The 14,396-nt window shown below is 34.4% G+C and overlaps 4 protein-coding genes and 1 long non-coding RNA gene across 5 annotated transcripts; 2 read left to right on the top strand and 3 right to left on the bottom strand.

Annotated features, from left to right (window-relative positions):
- Nucleotides 1-109: 109 nt before the first annotated feature.
- LOC110992849 (ER membrane protein complex subunit 10) lies at nucleotides 110-1,424 on the bottom strand. Its single transcript, XM_022258822.2, has 5 exons — nucleotides 1,267-1,424; nucleotides 1,021-1,188; nucleotides 651-922; nucleotides 483-579; nucleotides 110-277 (listed from the first exon to the last, which is right to left on the bottom strand). Exons 1-5 carry the CDS (start codon nucleotides 1,309-1,311, stop codon nucleotides 191-193), a joined length of 669 nt encoding a protein of 222 aa, XP_022114514.1. The 5' UTR covers nucleotides 1,312-1,424; the 3' UTR covers nucleotides 110-190.
- A 684-nt stretch (nucleotides 1,425-2,108) lies between these two features.
- LOC123690176 lies at nucleotides 2,109-3,145 on the top strand. The gene is made up of 2 exons (XR_006750974.1): nucleotides 2,109-2,169; nucleotides 2,289-3,145. It is a non-coding gene; the product is annotated as an uncharacterized LOC123690176 (long non-coding RNA).
- Nucleotides 3,146-5,493: 2,348 nt separating this feature from the next.
- On the bottom strand, nucleotides 5,494-7,652 carry LOC110992845 (PC4 and SFRS1-interacting protein-like). The gene has a single exon (XM_022258818.2). It carries the CDS (start codon nucleotides 7,638-7,640, stop codon nucleotides 5,685-5,687), a length of 1,956 nt encoding a protein of 651 aa, XP_022114510.2. The 5' UTR covers nucleotides 7,641-7,652; the 3' UTR covers nucleotides 5,494-5,684.
- Nucleotides 7,653-7,722: 70 nt separating this feature from the next.
- Nucleotides 7,723-10,265, top strand: LOC110992832 (coiled-coil domain-containing protein 22 homolog). The gene is made up of 6 exons (XM_045633054.1): nucleotides 7,723-7,846; nucleotides 7,915-8,186; nucleotides 8,414-8,658; nucleotides 8,929-9,073; nucleotides 9,584-9,750; nucleotides 10,003-10,265. Exons 2-6 carry the CDS (start codon nucleotides 8,120-8,122, stop codon nucleotides 10,207-10,209), a joined length of 831 nt encoding a protein of 276 aa, XP_045489010.1. The 5' UTR covers nucleotides 7,723-7,846; nucleotides 7,915-8,119; the 3' UTR covers nucleotides 10,210-10,265.
- A 1,014-nt stretch (nucleotides 10,266-11,279) lies between these two features.
- LOC110992846 (28S ribosomal protein S27, mitochondrial) lies at nucleotides 11,280-12,913 on the bottom strand. The gene is made up of 2 exons (XM_022258819.2): nucleotides 11,716-12,913; nucleotides 11,280-11,596 (listed from the first exon to the last, which is right to left on the bottom strand). The coding sequence occupies exons 1-2, from the start codon at nucleotides 12,751-12,753 to the stop codon at nucleotides 11,324-11,326; spliced, it is 1,311 nt and encodes a 436-aa protein (XP_022114511.2). The 5' UTR covers nucleotides 12,754-12,913; the 3' UTR covers nucleotides 11,280-11,323.
- Between the last annotated feature and the right edge of the window lie 1,483 nt (nucleotides 12,914-14,396).

Below are 14,396 nucleotides of genomic sequence, written 5' to 3'. Positions count from 1 at the left end.
TATATTTTAATTCTTACATAATATTGGTCAAAACAAAACTAACAATATAAAAAGTCATATGTTAAATATGTTTTAACAATTTTTATCACACAAAACACAAACCAGTGAATTCAAGTTGCAAACCATTATAATTACATTCCACATTACTGTATTAAAAAATATATAATGACACAAAATCAAATTAAATCCTTCAGCGTGATGATGGTTGAGCACCTCCTTCAGGATTTCCTACACCAGATATCAATACAAATATTGCAACTGGAACTATGTACATCCACTGTAAAGAACAATTCATTTTTAATAATTATTTAAACAAAAAATATTCATTATATGTTTTCTCTATTTCGTGACTTGGGAATTTAATATTAAAACATTTAGATCAAACATAAATATTTTAAACAAAACTGTAATAAATGGTATTAAGGATCTTATATAATGCCTTGTAGATTATCTTAACATTTGATATAAAATAGTATACTTACATATTTGGACAAGAATGGTCTATTATCTTTCAAATCGCCTTTTTCCCTAGCTTCTCTCTCTCTTTCCAACTTTTGAATGTAAGAGGCAGTATCTGGTCTGCAATAAGAATTTGTCATATAACAAACAATATTTGTGACAACTCAAATTAGTATAGTGAAAGTACATACACCGGAGCCTGATCCACATGACGGAGATAGAAGTTGGAAATAATTTGATATTCAGAATTTTGTTTTAATTGATTAGGTTGAGATGCATTCATGACTTGAAATGTAACTGCTATTACTTCACCATTTGGTAAAACCCATGCACTTATAACATCACAAAGTCCATTCTCTAAGAAAGCTTTAGCTTTTACTGATGACAAAAATTCAGTCTCTTTGCTGTCTGCAGTGGTAACTAAAGTTCTTATAGTGTAAAATCCATCAAACTGGGCCAACTCCTAGAAAATAGTATAAGAATCAATTAATACAATTTAAGTTCTTATTTCTAGTCTATATTACACATTTTTGCTGTTTTTATGCAAAATATAATATTTACCTTCAACTCTTCTATATGTTTGTTACTAAATGCAGTTTGATCTATTATTGCAGTTCCAGCTCTGATACTCTTTAAAGATATAGTCCCCCGATTGCAATATTTGTCTCCATTACAATTCAATGAATGTTCGACTTTAATATTTAGCCATCCGTCGTAATCAAGACAAGCCTATAATATAATTTGATTGCATAAAATACGAAAAAGAGGTTAATTTAAAAAGGTTAAATATAAGAAATAAGTAATTACCGCATGATAAATGAAAGTAGAATAAATAGTTAACAGTAATATCATATTGAGAAATGGATTCTAATTGAATACTTTTTCTTGACTCTTAAATTGTTGTACTTATTATTAATAATACAGGCACAGAAGGTTTAAGTAAACCTTTTTTGTATAACAATTAAAAATGAAAGTAACTAATAATATAATACTAAATAACTATATTGTCTTTCTGAATAATTTTATTATTATTTTTGGAATTGTATTACATATATTTTTATTGATTTGAAGCTTATTAATTTAAAACTCAATCAAAAGTGTTAAGTGAATAGAAATTATAAATCAGTGTTGCCGGATGTTTTCGCCGGCGCACCCCTAAAGTTATATGATTTTCTATTTTTTTCAAATCAGGAACGTGTTATACAATTGACAAAAAAAACTGTATTTGGCGTGTTTTTAAATTTTCCTCTAAAAATCCGCAAAAATATTATTTCCCCCTATTCTACCCCTAACTCGGTAACCCCTGTAAGGGGAAATCCTCTGATCTGGCAACTCTGAATCAGATGTCATCTGAAGATGCCAATGGACTTTGTATCCGGCTAATAAATAAATTTAAAAAAAAAAATGTCATCTGATGAAGTGATGCAAGTGCAATATAGGTTGTCATGTGTAAGTTGGCGTGTGGCAGAAAAAGGTACTAATTTTGACAGTTGTGTTGACAGTTCTAACAGCTTGGTAGCCTCACGTGTGTCGGTGCTAATAATTTGTGTTTTAAAGTGTAAAAATCATTACGAAACATGCCAAAAGTAGTGCGGAGTGCAGCTAGAGAAATTATTCTAGCTGTAAAACGTTTTTGTGAAGAGGAGAAACGTAACAATGGGCCGATTATTCCATTTCAACAAGTGAATGCTCGAACAGCGGCTTTGACAGGTAAAGTATTGCCAGTTAAAAGTGATATTTATATCCCCAAATTTAGGGAAAAATAATAATTGCTTTTGAAAGTAAATGTGATTGATGGATAACTTAAAATATTTTTTGTTTTATTTAAGGTGTTTCTGAAAGAACCGTGAACCGTATAGTTTCAGAGGGAAAAATCATGGAAAGTAATTTTACAGCGAGAACTGAAGTCCCTAATCAAGCAGCTCAAGGACCTTCCACATCCACAGCTTGTGATGACAATTCCACACCAGAGAACACTACTTCCGAGGCTAAGACGATAAAACTAGTCACTCCAGGTAAAAGTAGAAAAAGAAAATTAACTGTTTCTGATTTGGATGACTTTGATCTTTGTGTTATTAGACGCAAAATCCAATCTTATTATTTAAATAATTCCGTCCCTACTCTCAGAAAATTACATTGTGATCTAAAGGCAGACATCAATTTCAAGGGTAGTATAGAATCTCTCAGAAAAATACTACACAAGTTGGGATTTAGTTATAAAAAGAATAAATCCAAAAGGATGGTTCTCATGGAGCGATATGATGTTGTTGCCTGGCGATCAAGATTTTTACGAGAAATAGACAATAATAGAAGGAGTGACAATCCGAGGCCAATCGTTTATTTGGACGAGACTTATTTACACCCTGGCTATAAAGTTAAAAAATGTTGGCAGTCTGAGTAAACTGAAGGTGTCCTTACAAAAGTCTCAGAAGGTCAGAGATGGATCATAGTGAATGCCGGAAGTGAGAAAGGTTTTATCCCCAATAGTCTTTTGTGTTTCAAATCTAAGACCAAAAGTGGAGATTATCACGACGAGATGAATGGAGATAACTTCAGTAAATGGCTACAAGAAAAGCTTATCCCAAACTTAGAGCCCAATTCATTAATAGTGATGGACAATGCGTCATATCACTGTATTAAAATAAATAAACGCGTGACAATGAACAGTAAGAAACAAGAGATGCAAGATTTCATAAAAAAAAACAATCTTTCATACTTGGAAACCATGAAAAAAGCAGAATTGTATGAAATTATAAAAACAATCAATCAGGAGAATGTCTACTTAATTGATGAAATATTAAAGAAACATGGTCATAAGGCTGTAAGACTTCCGCCTTATCATTGTGACTTTAATGCAATAGAATTCATTTGGAGTTCGTTCAAAAGAATATTTGCAGACACAAATGTTACTGGCCTCTCTGAAAACATGGAACAGAGAATCCATAGTGCATTTTCCAAAATAACTGCTGAAGAATGGCAGAAACACTGTAATCACGTTATAAATGTTGAAAATAATTATCGTATGACAGACAACCGCCTTGAAACAGTAATGGAACCATTTTTAATTGATTTGAATAGCAGCGACTCAGATTCTTCTGACACAGATGACTCTGAAGAATTCATGGAAGGAATAATGCCTCTAACAGACCATAATTACTATAAAAAATAATTTTTTGTTATTGAGTTTTTTATTTACCTTTAATGTAATATCTAAGAATATCCATCAATCCAAACTAAACAAAAAAAGTGGCAACACAGAGGGTTGTAGGAGGCGCCGCCACTGGAACGCCAACTTATACTTGACAGTCTATATGGACTACAGAATATTTCCCCCAAGCCAACTTCAAATACCGCTAAAGTATTTATTTATTTCAGAAATACACACATTATTTTTACAGCCTATGCCAATAAGACATTGTGAAGAAACATTGTAATAATAAAAAGTATAGTGAAAATAAAGATAATTTGTCCTACTCATTCTGATACATCTTGTCGTCAAAATAAGATGAAAAAAAGTGCGTGCGTACATAGTGCACATTTCAGAAGTGAACTTCTTTGTAAATTAATTATTACTTAGCTTAAATCCCCAATAAGAAAAATACGGTAACGACTTAGAAATCATATATGTACACGAATTTGATGATACTGTTTATGTAGGTGTGTCGAAGAACCTTGATTGTAACACCTCCAAGTGATTTTTTAAGTATTAAAAAAGTTTTTTTTTTATAATTTTATGGCAATAGTTATAACTTTATAAGGGCTCTTACAATATTGTACAAAGAAGCTAACGACATCCCTATGCTGGAACGGAACTTTTTCGTAATTAAATGTACATGACTGTCAATAGATGTCTCTAAATTCAGATTCATTAACAAAATGACAGAATAAATTAATTCAAAATTATTATTCTAACTAGGTACATGTCAGCGTTACGCCAGAATTATCGTATCCAGATTCTATTAAAAGGGACCTGCCGTTAAATTGTTGAAGATAATGACGTCATAGATTATTTTTTGGTACCACTGGACCTCGACCCCTTGTAGCTGGAGCGGTGGCGGGAGCTGTCGCCAGCCAAAGTCTGGCCTGAGTCTTAGGGGCATTTGCGGTCAGGCGCCGCTCAGCCAGCTAAGCGGGAAGGGCGTCCAGCGACCTATGCAGCTTGACGCCTACGTAGCGCGTGTTGAATGACGTTGCGATGTAGGTGGTGTCGTCCGCCAACAGTGACACCGCACACCCCGCTGCGACTGGAACTTCATTAGTATAGATTGAGTATAGGCTCGGTGATAGGCAGCTGCCCTGAGGGACACCCGCGGTGATTGGCCGGCAGCTCGACTTCACCCCCTGGACGGAGATGTGAAACCGCCGCCCGCCGGTCGAGACGGAAGGAGCGAATGATTGCCACCACGCGCCGCGGGATGTCGGAGGCGAGGAGCCTGTGCACCAGTCCCACACTACCGTGTATATATACACTATAGACTAGTTCCTGTTCCAACACTCAAAGGGCGCTTTATTTGATCGTTCCAAAAATTTCCGCGAGTGGGCGCTCTTTTTCCCTATACTTAATACTTAAATTACTCTGGATAGGAGTTAAATACGGGCTGTATTAGATTCAGATATTATTGTTTTGTTTTTTTTCTGAAATTAATGCAACTGTTTCAAGTAAATTACTTCAAATTTACAATAATGGAAGAAGTGGATTTGATTATTAGACACTTTCTACGTCAGTTAAATGTGTAAGTAAAATTTAAAAATACACCGCCTTATAATTTAAGTTTGAATATAAGTAATCTAATTTATAATATTTTTAGTAATATCAATGAGGATGTAAATACTTTTATGATATACGGTATACCAGTGGAAAGTATAATTGAAGCAGCAGCGCATTAAACAAATTAATATTTTAACGTTAACTTTTAAAATTTCAAAAATAATTAAAATCAATTTTAAAATTAAGCTCAATAAAAATAATAAGATGAATAATAATGGAATATTTCAAATTATTAAAAATCAATCATCCAGTACAAACACGATACGTAAAGAGAACACTTTATTTAATTACAATACTATATTATCGCTACTTTATATAGTTGATTAGAGTCAAAATCGTAATTGTTAATATTATTGATCGACTCTGAGCGACATCTATATTAATTATTCAAGCTTTTGATTTTCTTTTCGCAGGAGATTTCGGAGGTGGTTGGTCAGTTTCTTGCTCTCTCTCGTTCTCATGCATTGGGTTCCTCTTCCTTCTCTTCAAAACTCGATTTCGTTTCTGTGCTCAATTTTCTCTTCTCAATTTTCTCTTCTTTTTCCTTCTCTTCCGTGTCTTCCTCCATTTCCTTATCTAAGTATATGATTTTATTATTTGTCTCCGTTTTTGTGTCATTCGATGTGTCTGTATTTGTATCTTCTTTCTCCATGCTTTCTACATCGTTGTTATCTTCTGTCTCGTCTTTTGCGTTCTCTTCCTCCGCTTTCTTCTCGCTCTTATCATCTTTCTCAGCTTCATTTTTATCCTCCTCCGGTTTCTTCTCCTCTTGTGGCTTCTGTTCTTGCTTCTTCGCATTTTTCTTCACCGGGGTCTTTGTGGGTGTATTCGCTATTTTCTTAGCTTTACCAGTCTGCTTCATCTGACCATCTACTAAGTCGGTGATCTCATTCGCCGATTGAACGGCAGACATCATCGTGTGAGATGTCGGCTGTGACATTTCTATGGGTTCGTAAACCATCTCCATGGCCTCCTCTTGGGACATTTTGCCGGTAATCTGTTTGAAGAGCGCCACTCTTCCGGTGAAGTACTCGCAGAATGAGAGACCTTCGGGGGTCGAGAAGAGTTTCTTCATGCCGTTGTAGATGACGTCCGCCTGCTTCCGTATTCGATGCGCGTGTTTGCTGAAGAGGATAGCCTCCGCCTCGCTGAGGTCCCACGAGGCCGTGTTGCCCACGTACGCGCGCATACGCTTCACGGTCTCCAAGCACGCTGGGTGCTTAAGCAGCATGAGGGGCTTGATGTCCAGTTCCAACAACTCGTCCAACAGCTTCAGACACATTGTTGTGTCCGCCTTCTCTAGACAAAGACAAGTTCTGATTTTCGCGTCCAATTCCATCATTTTCACTTCCGTCTTCAGGAATTGTAGTCGGGATTTCTTCTTATCAAGGTCCCTTTCCTTGTCCAAGAGCTCCTTCTCTTCATCGCTCAAATGTAACTCCATAATAAGTTGTCCACCCACAGATTGAGCCATTATCTGGCCACGCTCTAATTGCTGTTTCATCGCGATAGCATTCGCCGCCTGTTGCTTGTACCATTTCAGCCTACCACCCTCATTCTTGAAGTTTGTTGGCCTTGATTGGAACAGCTTGATGCCAATATACTGTCCCGTAGGGAGGTATGCAATCAATATGTTTTCCTTATCTGCCTCCTCAGCATTGAAGGGTTCTTTAAGCTCTTCAAGTTCTGACTGTGACAAAACATTATGGTGTAAAAACACTTCGTCCTTGTCCTCCTTTTCCAGAGCCGGTGAAATCGCGCGTTTCTTCTTCACAGCTGGGGATTGCAACGCCGTGTTCTCCTCTGTATGTTCGTCAATGTATCTCTTCGGTCTGATCTTCCTTCCGCTTCTACTAAATTCCTCTTTCTTCTTCTTTTCTTCCTCGTTCTTTTTAGCTTTCGGTGTTTTTACTTCCTTCTTCAGTGTTTCCTTTGCTGTTTTTATCGACTTCTTGCCTTTAGGCTTAACTTCGTTAGTGACTAATCCAATGTCCGATTCGTCAATTAAAGTGTCATTTTGGGTAGTATTAAGCGACGACTTATCTGCCATCGTGTCATCAGCTGTAGTGTCAAGCGCGGAGTCATCTTCATTCGTTTCGTTGTTCGTTGGATCAGTCGCAGACGAACCAACAACTTGCTCCAACGGAATATTATTGGCGAAGTCATATTCAATCTGTTTTACGCCATCATTAAAATCTCGCCGTTTTACTGTTTTATTTAAAAATTTATCTTTATTCTCGGCGTAATCAAAAATCATATTTGGTGGTAAATTCGCTGTTTCAGCCGTCCCATAAAAATACACAAAGTATTTCTTTCCATTTGGTCGTTGCACTCTTGCAGGCCACGCTGGATATCCTTTCACTTTAGCGAATATAAAGTCTCCTGCTTTATATTCCCTAACTGTTTTTCCCATCTTCGTTGCCAATCAAAATTGATATGTATTCACAAATATTAAACAGCCACAACGTTTCACTTTTCAATTCAAAGTCACTCAATAAATATTGAATAACAAAATTCGAAGACATTAAATGAATTCGAAAATTCAATAGACGCTACATATATGAAAATAACCTACAATTCCGACCGCGGTAGCCGGTAGGCGCGGTAACGTCAAGTTAGGTACATATAATTACAAGAGTTCGCATTCCATCTCCACTATTATGCTTATCATACTTTTAATATTGTAGGAATTGGGCTACATAAATGATGTTGGCTATCAAACATTACTATACTACAATGAGACTGAACTCCGACAAGTATTTATGTTCTTAATTGAAAAGTTACCCAGTGAAGATGTGAAGATAAAAATCTAATGTGAAAGTTGTCCCTTCTAATAAGAAACAAGAGATCCTGCAACAAATTACTTTAAAAATAGCTGAAGATCTTAACACTATGTGGATTCTGCCTTGCTGTAAAAACCCTATAAAAATGTCATTTGGTGACTACATTTATCAAAAAGGTATGCCATTTTGTAAGTGTTTGAGAAGCTTATAATTTAAATATATGTCCTATAATGATATATAAGCCAGTAACAGCAATATTTTACCTTATAATCATCACAATTTTTAAAACTTAAAGTATTTAACATCAATAAACAAACACTCATCTATTTCATTCAAGATTAGTTATATTTTATAAAGTTCTCCTATTTAGTCCTTACATTTTTATAACAGGAAAAAGTTTTAGAAAAAGGAATTGATAAAAAGCTGGATTTTCTTATTGGAAAATTAAAACACTTTCAAAACATAAAAATTGAGAACACACCTATAATATACCAAACAAATATGAATACAAATTCAAATAGTGAAATTCAAACAAAGAAAAATATTAAAGAAATCCTCAAAGAATTGAAGGAGACAACAATTCAATTGAAACAAAAATTGGATATGCTTACCAGTGAAAGAAATGTAATGGAGGTTGAATTTTCTCAGGTAAGAATTTTGAGATAAATAGCCTGGCTTGTCCAAGCCTGCCACAAGCCAAGTTCCCCTGGGGGGAAAGCAAAAGGATTTCCTGTGTCTGTTTCTTTATTATTGATTACCAATGGCAATGAAAACAAAAAATATGAAATTGCTCTCTCTATAAGCAGTGCATATAATATGTGGCCAACATATTTTTTATACACAATTTGTGATAAACAAAGAGAAGGAGCATAATATGCTCATATTTCATATAATTTTTTAATAATCTAATAGTTTTAGGCTCAAAAAAGCTGTGGATGTGTTGATTCAGACTTGCCGAACATAGAGAATGTGCTAAAGAGTGTTGGTATTACTGACATTGACTCAGAAAATTTGGTTGATAATCTTTTAGAAATTATTCATAAAAATTTAAATGGAATGCATGGTAAGGTGGATGACTTAAAATCATAAAAACCTCTCTTTGAAAGTTGATTTAGAGAAGTTAAAATCAGAAAAAGACTATTTAAAACTGGTGAGATAAAGTACTTAATTAAGTAATTCACTTTAATTATACTGCTAGTACAGCCTAGAACCATTGCATAGATTGTAGGATAATTATCTACAAATGACAGTAAGAATATTTGCATTTTATAAGATTCAAAGCATTTTTATATGTTTTAGTTGGGGAGAAATAATTGTAAAAAACATCTTATGGATTTAAAAGAGAAAGCTAAAGGTGTTATAGATGAATGTGAGTAAAAGGAAAAGTTAAGAATCCAATTAAAGGCAAAATATGAAAAAATGAAAGTGGGAAATAAAAGATAACTTTTTATTCTTTCTCTCTACTTCATAATGCATAGCTTCTGAAGTTTAGATAAAACATTTAATTGCTCCGAAGAAAAACCTGTAGCTTTTTCTATATTGTTTAATTCTCATTATTTAAATAAAATTACAGACAGACATGACACCAAAAGAATATTAGAAATAATAGGTAATGTGGACAAACAAAATATGGAAATAAAAAAGATTTTAGAAGATACAAGACACTTACAAAAAGAAATAAACAGTCTTGAGGGCAAACTGGGAAGGTATTTCTCCATTGCAGATGAAACTCTTTTTAAGGTGAATTATTTAATTTAAATCTTCTACTATAGTAATTACTGTTTCAATAACGTTTTCAAAATTAAAACCAATATAAATTCCTAAAATTACCAATTCTTCTAAACATAATTAATATAAAGACTGCGAGAATAAACCTAATCAAAAAGTGTTCAAAGTATTAACTAAGTTTCATATGTTTATTCCAATTTGCTAATCAAGTAAAAATAGTAGAAACTATGTAGTTGGATACTAATATATGTTATGATGTTCTAGGATGCTAAAAAGGATGATCAAGCAAAGAAAGCTTACAAACTACTGGTATTCTTGCATTCTGAATGCAATACGATTGTATCACTTGTTAATAAAACTAGAAACCTTGCAAGGGGTATTGTGGATTTAGAAGATAATATAAAAACGGAGAAATCGAAGCGAACTGAAAACATACTTCAAAAAGTTCAATTAGATTTAGCTAATTTATAAAAAGAATCAAATTAAAACTTAATAATATATGTCTCATTAAACATATAATAACAGGTGTCTTCTTCTTTATGTCTCATTAAATAATATAGGTACAATACAAGTTCATTGCCAGTTGTTGTCTTCTGTTCTACGCCCTTGATTTGAGAACTGGCAGTAAATGTAAAATTTGAAGCATTCATGCATATACATTTCTGTTATTGACACTCACAAGTATGTTTGTTTTACCTACATAAATAAATGATTTTAAATTTGAATGAAATCTAATTCATTGCTTACATACATTAAAAAATGTCATAAAGTTTATGTACCCTAATTTATGTGGGGTGCCCATAAAAGTAAGCCACCTAACTTACAGTATCTGGGGCTTGTCCTTGATTGTCATTTTTATCAGGACATATAAGATCTTCCTGATCCCATTCAATTCGTTCACTCAAAGCAAGGAGATTCTGATACAGACCCAACGAGTGCTGGCCATAAGGGTGGCAAGGACATACTGCACCATCTCATGCGAGGCGGCGTGTGCTATTGCAGGTGTCTAAATAAACAAATCAAAATATCATTATTCATGTAGGTGGTAACAAGTACACTTATGAACGTCTAAAATATTAAATTGTGAATTTACATTTACTACCTGTTCACATATCAAGGGCTAGGGCAGATAGTAGAAATAGGGGTTCTGACCCCCTTCCTGAACACAAATAGTTGAAGACGGGAAGCTCAAGTGACCACCCTTCAGAAATGGATAAATGATTTACAAGATCACAGAGCAGGAGTCTGCACAATTACATCTACAGGTCAAATGTTAATCTTCTGGGTAAAAAGAACGATTCGTTCAGGTCCTCTGGATTTTTGTATGTTGACAAGAACAAGGCATTCCCCATTTGTCACGAGTGTGGATTCGTCACTTTTGCAGTCGACATAACGCAACGTTCTGCGAGCGAACAGATAGGACTTTTGGGTTTTAGTGGGTTGCTCTACATAGACGGAACCCACACACTTCCCGCCTAATTTGTAGGTGAAATTTCTATCTGATTTATATTTTTAAAGCAAATGAATTAAAAAAAACAATGTTTTCTAACTGTAAATTTTATTTCATTTTTATTAATCACTTCATCTACCTTCTCTTAGGTAAGATTTCAGGAGGAATATAATCTTCATCAGATTTATCTTGACTTTTTCTTTTTATTTGACTTTTATCTTCCATTTGCTCCTTTTCTTCTATTTGAAGGTCAATTTTTTCTTCATTTTCAAAGAACCACAATAATTGCTCTTCCTTTTGTAATATGCTCTGTTTTTCTTCTATAGCCTGCACACGCTTTATTCTATCCAAACGTGTTATTTGTTCCTGCAGTTTTTGTTCTCGCATAACTTCCCATTCTTTAAACATCTGAAATAAATGTAAAAGTTAAAAATAGAATATTAGCAAAATGATTTCAATATTATTATTTTATAAGTGAAAAATAAACAAAATTTAATATTGATCAAAATGGTAATATTTATATTTACCTTTTCTTGTAAGGATATATCTTTACTTTGAGATTTATTAATTGCATTTTCTACTAAATTTTTTATTGATTCTTCAAGGCTTCCCTCTGCCACTTTGACATTACTTAGCAAGTTTATGCATTTATCAACACATTCTTTTGACTCTTCTGATATGACAGATTTCAATATATCAATTACTTCTTTATGTACTTTAAATGAGTTATTTTGACTTAGTTTATCAACAAGAGTAGATAGTTGGTCATATTTTTTATAGAAAAGCCAGCCTAGAATTTGTAAATTGTTACAGACATTATCAGGGAAACATTTAGATATGCAAGCTAATGTCTTTCCGGATAATAACTTTATATCTTTAATGTCAAAGTGATCATCAAAATATGGATTGCGAAGGAACTTAATTCGTATTTTAACCTCTTCAACCTTTTTATTTTTTTCTGTTTCTTTTGGCTGCTCTTGATTATCAGGTTTGTGTTCAGTAATAAATTTGTAACAAGCATACTGACACAAAGAACAAGTTATCTCATTAGTATAGTCTTCCTGCAACATTATAAGTGCTGCAACATTGGTAGCCATCTCATAGTCTTGAGATTTGATTAATTTATCCAATAAGAGATTTGCAGTATAATAATCAAGAAATATGCCATAATTTAAAGGATTTTTCAAAATATCTACAAGCTCTTGAATATTGCCAAATTCCATGAAATTTCTGACTGTAGCATGATGTGTAGATTCCAATGTATTTCCAGTTTCACCTGATAATCTTAGTTTATGCAAAAGATCTTTCAGCTCTTCGAGATACACACCGTCCCTTACGGCATTAGCAAATATGTCAACATCAATAGCGCTAATTGTGCCTTTCGATGAATAATTCTGATCTAAACTCGTATAAAAATCTCCAAGATTAACTTTTGTCAATATGGTAGAATTTACTTGAGAGTTCCAAGCATTCGCACATTTGTAATCATTGGTTAGAAATGTATTTTTTGGTGTATTAATGAGAGGAATTTTGATTAAAAACTTATTTCTTAAGGATCTGAACATCTTTTAAATATAATTTATAAAAAGTTACATGCGTTAATAACAAAATATATACTAAAACAAAGTAATTCTTTAGCATATACCTAATTACTACACGTAAATACAATTTTAATTTTACAAATACACTATATAAGACACCTGCTAAATCTAAAAACAAAATATCGCCATCCATAGTACAGTGCTAGCCAATAGACTATAATCTATATGATCTATATTCTATAACACAGACTTGGTAGAAGTAGCCTATCATTTGTATTAGCAGTCTGCCTAAACGCATAGACGAGAAGAAGACTACCCATTGATATATTAAATGAGACTTATATAATTCTTACAGCATTGCCAACAAGCCATAAAATGTGCTCCAAGCGTGCGAAAAAAGAGCCTTCCGAGATCATGATAGTGACAAAATCACTTTAGCACGGGTGTGACCCTAGCGGTAATCCGCCAAAGTACATGAGCACACCCCACATACACACCATCACGTACATACCCACACTTTTACATCATCACACAACACAACTTAAGCTTAGTTAAATAAATTAAATCACAATTAGTCACATGTATTAAATAATTTTTGTTTGTTTGTTCCCTTTTATAAATCTTTTTATTATTAAATGTATCATGAATTCCATCTTTGGCTATATTGTCAGTGTATTTGTTTGTAATTATATATAATTTATGTTAGCTGTAGGAGTACTAAATTAATAAATAAAGTAATTTGTTTAAGAAAGCGCTAACTCTGCTTTGTCTCGTGGCATTGATTCGGATTTGTAATGGTGTGAGTGGGTCAAGCCTGTCGCGTATAATAATAAATCGTTTGGTTGGAAATAAATAGCATAATGTTTTATTAATTTAAGTACCACACATTCTGTTTGATAATTGTTGATAGTTGTTAACTGCTGGCACGATGCTTACGACTCCCGCACGCGTTGTCCAATGATGTAGGAGGTGCTCCGCGCTGGCTGCGGTCACCAACATTCTCCAGGCATTGCAAGCTTGTGAAATCAATCCCCGCTCTTCAGGAGAGCGGCATCGGCCTCCAAAGGCCCTACCCGAGGTCACAGTCGCCTATAATGGGGGGCCTCCGACTCCTAAATTGGAATGCGCGTGGGCTCGCTGTTAAGGCCACTTATCTCAAACATTTACTCTGCTCCCATGGCATTGATGTCACCCTGGTGAGTCAATCACAGAGAAGACACCTTGGACACCGTCAACGACCACGTCACCGAGTCATGGAAGCGCGTCCTCGAGGAGGCTTCCACAGATTGGGTACGACTGCACTGCCTCCGCATGCAGCTCTCATTGGCGCAGCCGAACCCAAACGGAAAACTGCGCTATGACGCCGGCAAGCTATCGCTCATCGATTTTTCTCCTCACCACACAGTCCAAGCTGTTCGAGGCCATGCTGCAGCAACTACCCTCCAGCTGTCGAGAGTACTGAAACAGAAACAGGTTGCGGCTGCGGTGTTCTTCGACATGGAGACTGCTTACGATCTTTTAGGCATTTTCTCTATATTGTCTTTGTGTATGTATATTTGATATTGTCATATTCGAAATAAAAAACATATGTGCAAATCACACGTGGTAGAAGTGAAATCTTCAAAAACAAAGTTTTTATATAATAATAATCATACATAAATTAAACA

This window comes from Pieris rapae, chromosome 22, assembly GCF_905147795.1.
Source record: "Pieris rapae chromosome 22, ilPieRapa1.1, whole genome shotgun sequence".
Taxonomy (NCBI): domain Eukaryota; kingdom Metazoa; phylum Arthropoda; class Insecta; order Lepidoptera; family Pieridae; genus Pieris; species Pieris rapae.
This window is presented reverse-complemented; position numbering and strand designations above follow the sequence as displayed.